The following is a 13,101-nucleotide window of genomic DNA, read 5'->3' as shown; positions in this document are numbered from 1 at the left end:
GCATCCATACTTGTATAGCTAACGAAACTCACACAGTTAGAGCTGCCGTGGGGGGTGCTGACCCTAGGCTAGGCACTGAATTCCACAAGCACAGCTCACTGTGCCCTGACATTATTATCGTAATAATAATAATAATAATAATAATAATAATTATTATTATTATTAGAGAGCCTCCTCCTCCACAGTCCCTGGGAAGGGAAGCAAGATGGCAACTGTGAGGCTCACGGCTCGTGGGCCCCTCCCTGGGGGCGCGAGGAAGGGGCAGCCCTGAGGAAAAGCTCTAGATGGAGACAAGCCCATCCTCTAAGCTGGAGGTCAGCGATCGCAGGCAAGTTATCATCCTACCTCTTGCTTAAAGAGCCAGGGGATTTTCAAGTCCCCAAAGCAATCAGGGGCTGTGTGCTATGATTCCTCCCAGGAGGGCTCTGTGGGGCCGGGGCTGTTGAGCCAGCAAGGTGCTGGAAAGGGGCAGCCTTGGGTTTATTCCATCTTGGAAGGGCAACACGAGACTGCCCCTTGGCCGGGGAGGCAGGCTCCACAGTGGAAACTGCTTGGCTGGGTGTTAGAGAAGAGAGCCGGGCCGGTGGCCCTGGCCACCTCCCTCCTGGCCTATGACCTTGGGCAAAACCCCTCCCATTTTTCTCATCCACAAAGAGAACTGATGCTAGTGACCTTACAAGGTTATTCTGAAAACCAGAAATAAGTTTTCCAAACGAGTGCATTTTAAATTCTTTTATCTGTGTTCAGCACTTAATAGAGAGTTGCGGGCAATGTCCTCACAACGTTCCTCGAGGGATTATTGTCCCAGCTTTGTGGATTAGGAAACTGAGACCAGGAGATAAAGTGACCCAGGCAGGAATTCTGATTCCATTTAACCAAATTAATTAATTCTGACTGCATTTAACCACCACATGCCTCTTTCAGGCAATGGCAGCATATCGCCCGGCACACAGTGGGTATGAAAAAGCTTGTTACTCGTATTATTATTAGTTTCCCTCAAAATAACACCTTCTTGCTGAAGTAGAGCTTTAGTCAGCCATTCTTATTAAATAATCTTAAATGTTGAGCAAGGCTGATGCATGCACGTGGAGACAGCACACACACACACCAGGTGGCTGGCCCCAGGTCCCCCAAAGCAGGTGCACCTGAGCTAGCCTCGGCTTCAGCATTCTCCTTGCAGGGCCAGCTGCAACCAATCAGCACACACACTTCTGCAGCCACACTAATTAAACAGTGCTGGCACGCAAGACGTACCTACTTGCTTGCCGTCCTCGGGAACAGAAACGCGAATGAGGCCCTTCCCAATGTGAAATAAAAACCTCCAAAGCATTCTGACTTCCATGTTCAGCTGTCTCTGTGGGCAACGGGGCACAGAGGCGAGCATGTGGCTTCAGTGAGCCGTGCATTCAAATCATAGGCTCTCTGCCAACTAAGAACATGCTTTGGGACAAGATGCTTAATATCACTGAGTCTCAGGTTCTTCATCCATGAAATGGGGATGGTGACAATCAGAACCTCCACTTGAAGGGACGATGTGCACAGAACCAGATGATTCAGCAAGCATCTGGTCGGGACTGGGCCAGCCGTGAGTGGTCAGTAATTGCTTTTGCGCCATTGTTATTGTGTAGACTTCAGGAACATCTGTCTGTCCTGTGTTCCTCCCCCAATTTGCCTGAGAACCACTTTGCAAGGGGATGCTGCCTGCAAGTTCTGTAAGAGCCACTGGGGTTGGCCAGAGAGGGTGTGAGGGATGAGGTGGGAACAGAACTTCTGTGGTTAAAGCCTATCCACGCCTTAGTTCCAATCCCAGCTCCTCCACCTACTAGCTGTGTGACCTCTGGCACGTTACTTAACCTCTCTGGGCCTCAGCTGCCTACCTCTAAAATAGGGATGATATAATGTCTCCCCACAGGGAGGACTAAATGTCTCAGAGCAGGCACAACACTCATTGAGCAGCACGCAGAATGGCATGGGGGGGGCACTCCCCTATTACTATTATTGTCACTGTCCATGAGCTAGCTGTACGTAGAAGACGGCTCTGCCCTAACTTACTGCCTTCTATGGTCATTATCACTACCCTCATGCTGCTGTACCTTCTGTCATTTTCACCATGCTTTTACTGAAATGCATTCTGAACGGCCAAAAGAATCCTCCAGGTTCCAAATCCAGAAGCGGAGTGTGTGCAAGCACTGGGCAGGTGTCACCACTGTGGTGACGGCAGACATGCAAAGGGTTGAGTGCCCAGTGCCAAGGACCGTCAACGTCAGTCTATTGTTTTCATCACTCAAGTTCAGGGTTTTAGGGTCCAGTGGCTAACCAGAGATTCTGAGGCTGATCCCCATCCCAGCTCCCCCACTTCCTTGCTGTGTGACCTTGAGCAAGTAACGACCTCTCTGAGCCTCTATTCGTTGTGTGGATCTTTCAGTGAGGCAAGGTACAGTGTCTACCTCAGGGATCCTTTAGAGAGTCATTAAGGTGGGACATAAAAAGCACTCAGCGGGGTGCCCAGCCTAGAATAATCACTCAGTCAATGCTTGCTGTTACCGTCTCTCACCAACTCTCACCAACGCTCAGCCTGGGGACCAGCAGTCTTCACTGCCTCTGTTCCCCGCCCCCCACTGTGTTTAACACAATTTCCATGCAGAGCACGTGGAGGAGTACAAATCAGGTGCTGGGTCACACACACACACCGTGCTCCGTTCCCCCATCACAGGCCCCTCGTGTCCACCCAACTGCCTGCCATGCTCCATCCATAAGAAGGACCGTTGGGACCCTGGGGTGCCAGGGAAGGGACACGGCTACCCCTCCTGCCACCCAGCCAACAAGGCTCTCTCCAAACCATGCTCTAGGAAGATGAGAAAATGGACACACTTAGGAAAAGATCTTGTCATTTCTCCTTTGCATGGTTTCTCTCTATATAACTAAAAGGAACAGAATGAACAGGAAGGGGCCCCGGACATGGTGGGAGAAACAGGCCAGATAGACATAGGTCTGGAAGGACATGCCAACTGCTGACAGTTGTCACATCCTGGAGCTGGACAGGGTCAGAGGAGGAAGGACCATCATTGCAACACAAGTCAGGGTCTGATTTGACTTTCTTTTAAACTAGCAGGTATTATGCTTACAATGAGGAAAACAATGAAGTTTTTTTTTTAAATATGCATTACAGTTGGCTAAGTTGGGACCTGCCAGGCTTCTCCGCTGTAAACTTACTATTTTTTCCCTTTACAATTATGAAAGAGATACGTGAGACTGCTAAAAAAAAAGTCCTATTTCTGCTTAAACTTCTGCTCGCTATATAGCATCTATGTGCATCACACCTACGGAAATTATTACTGTAACGTAATGTTTAATGGTGGCATTCTCTTCCCTTATTCTTCCATGGGAAATTTTCCTTCAGGAAGAGTTGTCGCTCCTCTCCCACTTATTTATTTATTGGGTTCTTTCTGTAATGACATGGGCATGGGCTCAGGGATATTTGTGATATTCCCTTTAGGGCACTGGGAGCTTTTCTGATATGCTGACTGGCTATTTGATTGATCTGGTGACACATCCTTAATTTCTGGTACCACAAGGTACCCCAGGCTCATCTTGTACCTTCTCTGCCCTCGGCCTGGAATCTACCACTCCTCCAAACAGCCCTGGCTCCTTTTATTGGGAGAATAGTATTTAGAAACTAAGATCTGGGTGTTAGGTGTACCCATTTTTATTGGGGTGGCCCTGCCTCCAGCCCCTCTCAATGGATCTTGTGAGGAACTGTATGCATGTAGACTAGCTCATGCATGCATCTATCTCTATTTATGTCCGTATCTCTGTGTGTGTATCCATACTTATTTTTTCTTGTTTGTGAGTCCATATTCATAGTCCTGATCACTGCCAGAAACAAAATGGGCCTCCCACCCTGGGATGACATCAGGGAGGAAGGTCATGGGGCCGGACAGGATCTAGGACGGCCACACTGGGCTTCAGAAGTTTGGTGATTTTTAATACTAAATGTCCTTCATTTCCTCTCTCCGCATTCTTTTAATATTTGGCTAAATTAGGGTCTAAGAAGGTGACAGAACAAAGCACAGGGTCTTTGGAGAGCGGGGCCCTCGATCCTGAGCAAGTCCTGCACTTCTCTGAGCCTCCGCTGCTAACCTACCAAACGGCACTGCTAATGCCCACCATCGCCTATTGGGAGGAAAAAATTAGAGTGTACCTGAAGCGTTTAGCACAGTGCTTGATTCGCAATAGCTGGCTGATAACAAGCAACTGCTATCATCATTACTTTTAAATGCTAGTCAATCTTGGCTGCACTTAAAGGTTAACAAACGAGGTTGAATGGTCCATTCTTCGGTGGGGCTTGAAGCTGCAGGGGAAGGTGCACAGGAATAGGAGAGGCCGGAAGGTAAGTGCTGGAGGGGGAGTCAGCCCCTGCCGCGAGGGTGGGAGAGCTCCAAGTTCCACCCAGCTGCCCCCTCCCAGGAGCTTTTCTTCCTAGCCGTTGGCGTGTCCCTCCCCTGGACCCCCACGGGCCGGGCCCTCGGGAGCTAAGCGAGCCCCGGAAGCCAGGCAGAAGGCAGCACTTTCTCTCCCGAAAGCCCTGCACAGCAGCGAGGAGCCCTATTTACAAATGAAGCCTGTTCCTGCCTCCACCACCCACACAGCCAAACCCCTTTATTTCACTTCAATATGCCTAATTCTACGGAAAATGCATTGGCAATAAACGGAATTAATCAGTCCTGTACGCCCGAGGCAGTGTAGGCAGGTGTTTGCATATCCCAGGGACCTGGGAGGGGAAAGTAACACACTGGCAGGGAATACCAGATTTCCTGTGGTGGGCGTGGAAGATGGGAGAACTTTACAGAAGGCGGGCATTTCACTACGAGCAAATAATGCCTTCCAGAGTGAGCCTGCCACTGAGAAGCAACTGGAGTGACGGTAAAACTTCTATGGAATACTTTTCCTCTGCCTTGTTTCAAAACAGGGATGGCTTTCTTGTCGTCACTGTAGCCATGATGATAACAGTCATGCTCACTCCGCTCAGACACTGCCTAAGGACCAAAGGAACAGTGAGAATCACCCATAACTTCATCACGCCAAGATCGCCACTGTTGGCATTTCGGAATAGGTCGGTAGAGATGTTTCTCTGCGTGTTTTTATGTATGTACACAATACAGGTGGGATCCCGGTAGATATGTGACTCTTCAGCCTGGGCATCCTGCTGCGTAATAAGCCTTGGGCACCCTTGATGTAGGCATGGTCCTCGCATGTCCTCTCTCTTGCAAACTCCCTCCCCCTTTCTTCTTTTTTTTTTTTTTTTTTTTTTTCTTCATTTTTCTGAAGCTGGAAACAGGGAGAGACAGTCAGACAGACTCCCGCATGCGCCCGACCGGGATCCACCCGGCACGCCCACCAGGGGCGACGCTCTGCCCTCCAGGGGGCGATGCTCTGCCCATCCTGGGCGTCGCCATGTTGCGACCAGAGCCACTCTAGCGCCTGGGGCAGAGGCCACAGAGCCATCCCCAGCGCCCGGGCCATCTTTGCTCCAATGGAGCCTTGGCTGCGGGAGGGGAAGAGAGAGACAGAGAGGGAAAGCGCGGCGGAGGGGTGGAGAAGCAAATGGGCGCTTCTCCTGTGTGCCCTGGCCGGGTATCGAACCCAGGTCCTCCGCACGCTAGGCCGATCCCCCTTTCTTCTTAACATGGATTCAATCAGAACCTGCTACTCATCGCCAACAAAGAATGGAACCCATCCATTCACGTGTTTCCTGCCACCGAGGACACTGCTTATGTCTTCACACAAGAGCCTCTCTGGGAGGAAAACTGCTCCCAGGCCTCAGGGGAGGGGCAGCCAGACTTCTCAGGCACAGCTGGTTTGTTTCCATCTGAAAAAGGTCACTCCCCTGCTTCCCTCTTTGTGCTGGCTGCCAGGAAGCTCAGCCCCAAATGCATCCTGCTTGTTGCTGGGTGTGCAGCCCACACAGCGAGTGTTTTGAAAAGACTTTCAAACCAGCTTTATCTCTTCCCCTCTGCCCACGATTTTCTTCTTCCCAATTTTTTCATTCATTAAAAAAAAAATTTTTTTTTTACTCTGTGTTTTGAAACTAACTTCAATTATTTTTTCTTTTGTAATGTTGGGAGGGAAATAAATGGTTTTAAAACCACATGCAGGCTAAAGGCAACATGGTGTGCTAGACTGGACGGTATCCTAGCTCAGAAAAAGGGCATTAGTGGGAAAACGGCGAATGCTGAATGAAGTCTGCAGAGGAGCACTGTATTATAATGTGAGCTGCTCAGCCCCGACAAGTGCACCTGCTCATATGAGATCAGGGGAAGCTAGATGAAGGGAAAATGGGAACCCCCTTTGCAATTTCTCAGTAAATCTAAAATTAGTCCACAATAAATTTATTAAACACAATCTGCATGCAGAATACGAGGAGATTGTTTCCTCCTGGAGCCCCAACAAGGTATCATCTTAACCGGCTGAGAACGTAGCAAGAGCCCAGACCCAGGGCATTTCAGAACCAAACAAACCCAGCCAACCTCTGTGGATCACCACTACCCACCCGGCTGGCCGGGTTACAAGCACAACTCTAGAACCAGGACCCTGATTCCTGAATGGGAATCCCGGCTTTCCAGCCTACTGTCTGTAACTCTCTGAGTCTCAGATACTGTAGAATGGGCTAACAAGAGAAGTTATTTCACAGGGATGACAGGTTTAAAGCACTTAGGAAAGAACAGGCTGTCTCGGTCAGTCCCAACTGTACAGCAAAGTAACAGGGTGGCTGATAAGCAACATTATTTCTCCCTGTTCTGGAGGCTGGATGTCCACAATCAGCGTGCCAGCACAGATGGGTTCCGGTGAGGCCTCTCTTCCAGGTTGCAGACTACCAACATCTCCTTATGTCCTCACATAGTGGGAAGAGAGCTGGAGAGCTCTCTGGGATCCCTTTTTTTTTTTTCATTTTTCCGAAGCTGGAAATGGGGAGGCAGTCAGACAGATTCCCACATGCGCCCGACGGGGATCCACCCAGCACGCCCACCAGGGGGCGATGCTCCGCCCATCTGGGGCGTTGCTCTGTTCAACCAGAGCCATTCTAGTGCCTGAGGCAGAGGCCACAGAGCCATCCCCAGCGCCTGGGCCATCTTTGCTCCAATGGAGCCTCGGCTACGGGAGGGGAAGAGAGAGACAGAGAAGAAGGAGAGGGGGAGGGGTGGAGAAGCAGATGGGCGCTTCTCCTGTGTGCCCTGGCCGGGAATCGAATCCGGGACTCCCGCATGCCAGGCCGATGCTCTACCGCTGAGCCAACCAGCCAGGGCCTCTGGGCTCCCTTTTATAAGGGCACTAATCCCATTCACGAGGCTCTACCCCCACGACCTAAACACCTCTCAAAGGCCCCACCTCCTAATACCATCATACTGGGGTTTAGAGTGGACACATGTGAACTGGGTGGGTGGGGCACAAATGTTCAGTCCATAACCTAGACACTCAATAAATTTAACCTTTATTATTAATGCTATTGATAGTTCATTCCTCTTTGCATCTTTTCGGTAATCTTGAGAAAGACACTGTTATGATTTCCTGGAAAAAGGAAGGGAGACTCAGGGATGAGAAGGGATTCTCCGAGGTCATACAGCTATTAAAGCAAAAGCGACAACCTGGGATTGGAACCCAGTCCTCCTGGCTCCAAACCCAGAGCTCTTCCCACTACACTGCATTTCCTAAGAGAACCGGACAGATGCCCTGTCTCTGTCTCTCCACCCCTCCAGCCACTCACCACACCATCGCTCAAGAGAATTCCCTGCACACCACTCTGATCTGCCATGGCCTTTTCTTTTCATCCGTGTGAGAGATCAGGTTCCCCACATTTCTGGGGTGTTTGGGCTCTTCGTTACGAAGACAGTCTCATTTCATGCTGCGTTCCATGGCCTCTCACGTGCAATTAAGACTGCCTGGGCTCGCCTGACCAGGAAGTGGTTCAGTGGATAGAGTATCAGCCTGGGATGCTGAGGACACAGGTTCGAAACCCTGAGGTCACTGGCTTGAGTGTGGGACCATAGACATGATCCCGTGGTTGCTGGCTTGAGCCCAAGGTCACTAGATTGAACAAGGGGTCACTGGCTCGACTGAGGGGTCACTGGCTCGGCTGGAGCTCCCTGGTCAAGGCACATATGAGAAAGCAATCAATGAACAACTAAGGTGCCACAAATATAAATTGATGCTTCTCATCTCTCTCCCTTCCTGTCTGTCTCACTCTCTTTCTCACTTAAAAAAAAAAAAAAGACTGCCTGGGCTCAAATCCTGCCCTGCACCCCATTAGTTCTGTGACCTAGGGTGAGTCTGCAGAACCTCTCTATGCCTCAGTTTCTCTAGCTGGAGAGTGTGGTAATGATGACCTATCCCACAGGATAGCATGAAGGGTCAATGAGACGACACGTGTGAAGTCGATCACGAATGTTGCTCCAGATCAAACAGCAGCCCCGAAGCTGCCCTGTGCAGCCCCACCCAGCTGGTGGCTTTCTCTCCCCTCCCTCTCCAAGCACCGTGATAAACCCTGAAGTCAGGCCGTCGCAGTCCGTCAGCCGTGTTTGCAAAACAGCAGCCATGAAGAGCTTGGGCTGGCCCACTGCCTGGTACCACGTGGGAGGCCACCCAGTGCTGAGGACAGCTGGGAGAACGCAGGGCGTGGGAGGTGGGGCACGGCTCCTGCTGCTCGCTCTGAGCTGTGAGTAGAGGCACGGAGCCAGCGAAGGGCTCCCGGCTGAGACCAGTCCTTAAGGTGGGTGCTGACCGCTCTGTTGGAAGTCTGACTGAAATCAGCCTCAAAGGATCTCCATGCATACGGTTCCCTCCCTCACCCCACGCTCCAACCCCACGCAGCCCAGCGCCCCGTCCCCTCCCACGCGGCCAGGGCCTTCTCACCTTGAGCCCGCTGCTTTCTGCTTCAGAGCCCGCGTCCACGCCAGTGACATAAATGCCGAGGCCGTACTCTGCTCCCCCGCGGATTGTGAGGCCCAGGGACCGGCCATCCCCCAGCACCAGGTTCACCTGCAGAAGGGAGAGGAGACCGCAGTGGAGGACCTGCAGGGCGCCATGAACTCCGGGCAGCAGGCTGCAGAGTCCCTCCCAAACCCTGACGGGCACACTGGTTCAGGTCTGCAAGACCCCCTGGACAGTCCAGTTTCTGCCCCAGCTCTGCCTCCGGCTTGCTGAGTGACCTTCGGGAAGTCCTTCTCCTTCCCTGGGCCGCAGCGACAAGACAGTAAAAGGAAGGCACTGACGGAGAGGAGCCCTCGGGACAGCCTGGTGCTCATTCTAGAGTTCTCAATAATTTAGGGTTTCACACCTGAGGGACCACGGGCTCCCTGTGCCTGCACTGGCCACCCTTGTCCATACCCTTCAGTCACGGGGGTCCTGCTCAGGCCCTGGGGTCTCCACCTAGACTCCCTCATCTTCCAGCCTTCCTCCTTAGGATCAAGGCTGAATCCAGGCTCAGGTGCCACAATATGCCACCCCAAGGGCCCCCTGCCTTCCCAGAGGTCTCCCACCTCTGCCCTCCATCCTGACAAACCACAGAGGTGTTGCTCCAGTTGTTCTTAACTCTACCAACACAGGGAGTACCAGCCCCAGTGCTGAGCCAGGGGACCCGAGACGGCCCATACTAAGTCCTGCTCATGAGGGTTTCAGTCTAGAGCAGGGGTAGTCACCCTTTCTATACCTACCGCCCACTTTTGTATCTGTTAGTAGTAAAATTTTCTAACCACCCACCGGCTCCACAGTAATGGTGATTTATAAAGTAGGGAAGTAACTTTACTTTATAAAATTTATAAAGCAGAGTTACAGCAAGTAAAGCATATAATAATAATTACTTTCCAAGTACTTTATGTCGGATTTTCACTAAGTTTGGCAGAATAAATCTTTATAAAACAACTTACTATAGTTAAATCTATCTTTTTATTTATACTTTGGTTGCTCTGCTACACCCCACCATGAAAGCCTGAGGTCAGGATGCAGGTTGTCCAATTCAAACTGCCCACTGAGGGGCCCAGCTGTGCAACCTTGGGCAAGTTACTTAACTAACCTTTCTGGGCCTCAGCATCCCCATCTATAAAATGAGGATGAAAATAGTGTCTGTCTTACATGGTGACTGTGGAGAGGATCAAACTAAAGACAACTGTAGGCTAGTCTCTGGCCCACAGTCACCGGCTGATAGATGTGAGCCACTGTTGGTTCTGTGTTGTACATGACAAAACCAGACAAGGCCACATGACCGCAGGCTGGCTGGCAGGCCATTGTTGGGAGAGAGCCCAAAAGACAGAGACTACGGGGTTTGTTTCTGAGACTGCGGCCTCTGTGGAGTGTCAGGAAGGCCACCCCCCGTGGGCCAGGGCCAGTGGCACTGCCAATGGGTGGTCCCAGGTCCCTACGTCCTTATTTTAATGCAGGCACTTTTCTCTGAAGCCTTTTCCAGGAAAACCTTGGTCTCAAGAGTCCATTCCTGGGAGCCCGACCTCAGGCAGAGCCTCTTGGAAATCTGACCTCGGAACCCTGAAGGCTGAGGGGACAGCCAGGGCAAGGGAAGGGCAAAGCTCAGAACCTGGCCGGCGCACAGCCCCCTGGGGTCACCGAAGAATTCTGTCTGCGTGGAGCGCAGGACAGCGGGAGAAGAAGGCACAAGATTAGCCTAAGTGCAGAGGCTATGGGCCAGGCCAAAAAGCCCAGGCTCTACACCGGAGAGAGAGGCTCAGATTGGGAGTTTAGAAACTACTGGGGAGGGGAACAGCAGATAGGACCACTTTCTGGAGATCCTGAAGGAGAGGGTGTGCACCTTAAGACAGTGGGGGGGGGGGGCGAGAGAGGCAGGGCTCAGACCAGTGAGGCAGGCCGAGGACAGAGTAGGCAGTTTGCATTTGGAACGCGCCCCCCCTGCCAGGTACAACAAACCCCATTTTCTATGCTGTATCATCAGCGCCCAGAGCAAGCCAAACTCCAACCCTGCTCACTTGGTGACCTGGGGTCGTTTCTCCAGCCCCTGCCCACCCCACCTGGTCCCTCCAGCTCCAGGACACACGGATTCTGGGGGAAGAGATCCTACAGGAACCCAGGGACACACAGATGGCAGCAGTCATCTGCGGCAGCCCCTCTGAATACTAAGGACGGAAACGAACCTCCCACCTCCCCATAAATCCTCTACATGGGGATAAAACGAAGTCTTTATCACAGAACTGTAATAACAGTCCCATCAACCAAAGAGTAATCTGCCTCAATCGCTTGCTGGAAATTCAACCAGCATTTGGTAAGAAACAGAATTCACTGATGGAGAAGGACACTGGGGAGAGGCAGGCTGGAGCCATGAAGAGAATACCACTGCCACCGATGATACGACTGTAGTAATAATAACTCACTAAATTAATTGGTCGCTACATGTATTTCCCAAATCCCAGGCACTGTGCTCAGCACTTCACATGCATTAATTACCTCATTTAATCTCTTTCCTCCTCTATGGGTTTTTTTTCCTTATTATCCCCATTTTCTGGATGAAAAAACTGAGGCTGGAGGGATGAAAGAATGTAGCCAAGGTCACACGGTCAAATGCTAGCAGAGGCCAGGCATTTAGAGCACCACACTGACTCCCAAAGGCCCGAGTTCAGGTTCGGCTTCTGCCCTTTACTCTTGGGCAACCGCGGGGCAAGGCCCATCATTTCTCTGACCTTTTCAGTTTCCCCCTCAGTGAAATTCTCATGCATAACCTACAAGGAGCAGGCACTGCCACCCCTCCATTCCTGCCTTGCCCTAGAACCCCGACCTTGCCCAGGAAGCAGTGTGAGCAACCCCAGGAGATAATGTCAATAAGCATTTGGGGGCAAAAAAAGATATGAAAGGTACCTATGAATGCCACCTGGCTGGCATTCGATAAATGATGGTTGTCACTGGAATTAATTACAATGTCCCTGACACTGCGCTCTGTGCTTATACACACGATCATTAATCCTTGAAACAGCCCCACATGGCTGCTGTGACTATCCCCACATCAAGGAGAGGGAAGCTTAAGTGGCTCACCCAAGGTTAAGTGACTCTCTCAAGGTCATGTGGTCAGGAAGTTCTAAAACCGGGTGTGATATTGTGATTTATAACAAGAGATATACATATTTGGTCTTCATTCCCATTCCTAGCACCTCGCTCCTGAAACCCTTGTAAATTCCTATGGGATCAGAGCAGCAGGAGCACCCTCGATTCTAATGAGGTGACTACGGGTGGGCTCCTGGATGGGCCCTTCAGGGGGGCTGGACACCAGAAAGCTCAAGCTATGATGAGAAGCTTGGCGTTTTCAGCCCCACCCCATTCTCCAGAGAGGGGAGAGGGGCTGGAAAGGAGACAATGACTGCTCGCGCCTGTGTGAGGAAGCCTCCACACACTCCCGACAGGATGGGTTCAGAGAGCTTCTGGGTTGGCGAGCACGTGGAGGTGAAGGGGGAGAGGCTCACCCGGGGAGCGCAGGGGTGCTCTGCGCCCTCTCCCCACACCTGGCCCTCTGCACCTCTTCCTTCGGGACGCTCATCTGTATCCTTTATCACATCCTCTTACAACTGGTAAGCAGTAAGTGCACTGCTTTCCTGAGTTCTGTGCGTGGCTCTAGCAAATGAACTGAACCCAAGGAGGAGGGTCATGAGACCCTCCAAGTTATACCTGCTGCAGCTCTGCAAAGAGCAGTATATACAGGGATCTAATAAAAAAAGACTTAAGGTTCAAACCCAGCAAATGTTTATTGAGCCTCTACCATGTACTGGCCAGCTGGCAAGGTGTTCTCATTTTAATTCGTTCACTTGCTGAGCGCCTGTGCTATGCCAGGCACTGATCCAGGCACTATGGGTGTAGCAGGGCACCGAACCAAGATCCTTACTGCTACAGAGCTTACACAGTGGTAGGGAGAATAGGTCCTGTCATTGTCTCCATTTTACAAAGGATGAGATTGAAGCTCAGAGAGGTTATATAACTAGTACAAGGTCACACAGCTGGCAAGTGGCAAAGCCAGGATTTGAACCTAGGTGGTCTGGCTCCAGTGTCTTACCCTCCCTGCCTCACTGACACTATGCCATTTAACCTCCCCACAGCAAT

General features: G+C 51.3%; 1 protein-coding gene across 4 annotated transcripts in view; it reads right to left on the bottom strand.

Annotated features, from left to right (window-relative positions):
- WHRN (whirlin) overlaps positions 1–13,101 on the bottom strand; it is an 89,899-nt gene that overhangs the window by 48,097 nt on the left and 28,701 nt on the right. For all 4 annotated transcript variants that reach the window (XM_066367332.1, XM_066367333.1, XM_066367334.1 and 1 more), the window contains exon 3: positions 8,908–9,033. In XM_066367332.1, the coding sequence (XP_066223429.1) occupies positions 8,908–9,033 (126 nt within the window). The remainder of the gene's footprint in view (positions 1–8,907; positions 9,034–13,101) is intronic.

Source organism: Saccopteryx leptura, chromosome 2 (assembly GCF_036850995.1).
Source record: "Saccopteryx leptura isolate mSacLep1 chromosome 2, mSacLep1_pri_phased_curated, whole genome shotgun sequence".
In the NCBI taxonomy this organism is placed as follows: Eukaryota; Metazoa; Chordata; class Mammalia; order Chiroptera; family Emballonuridae; genus Saccopteryx; species Saccopteryx leptura.
This window is presented reverse-complemented; position numbering and strand designations above follow the sequence as displayed.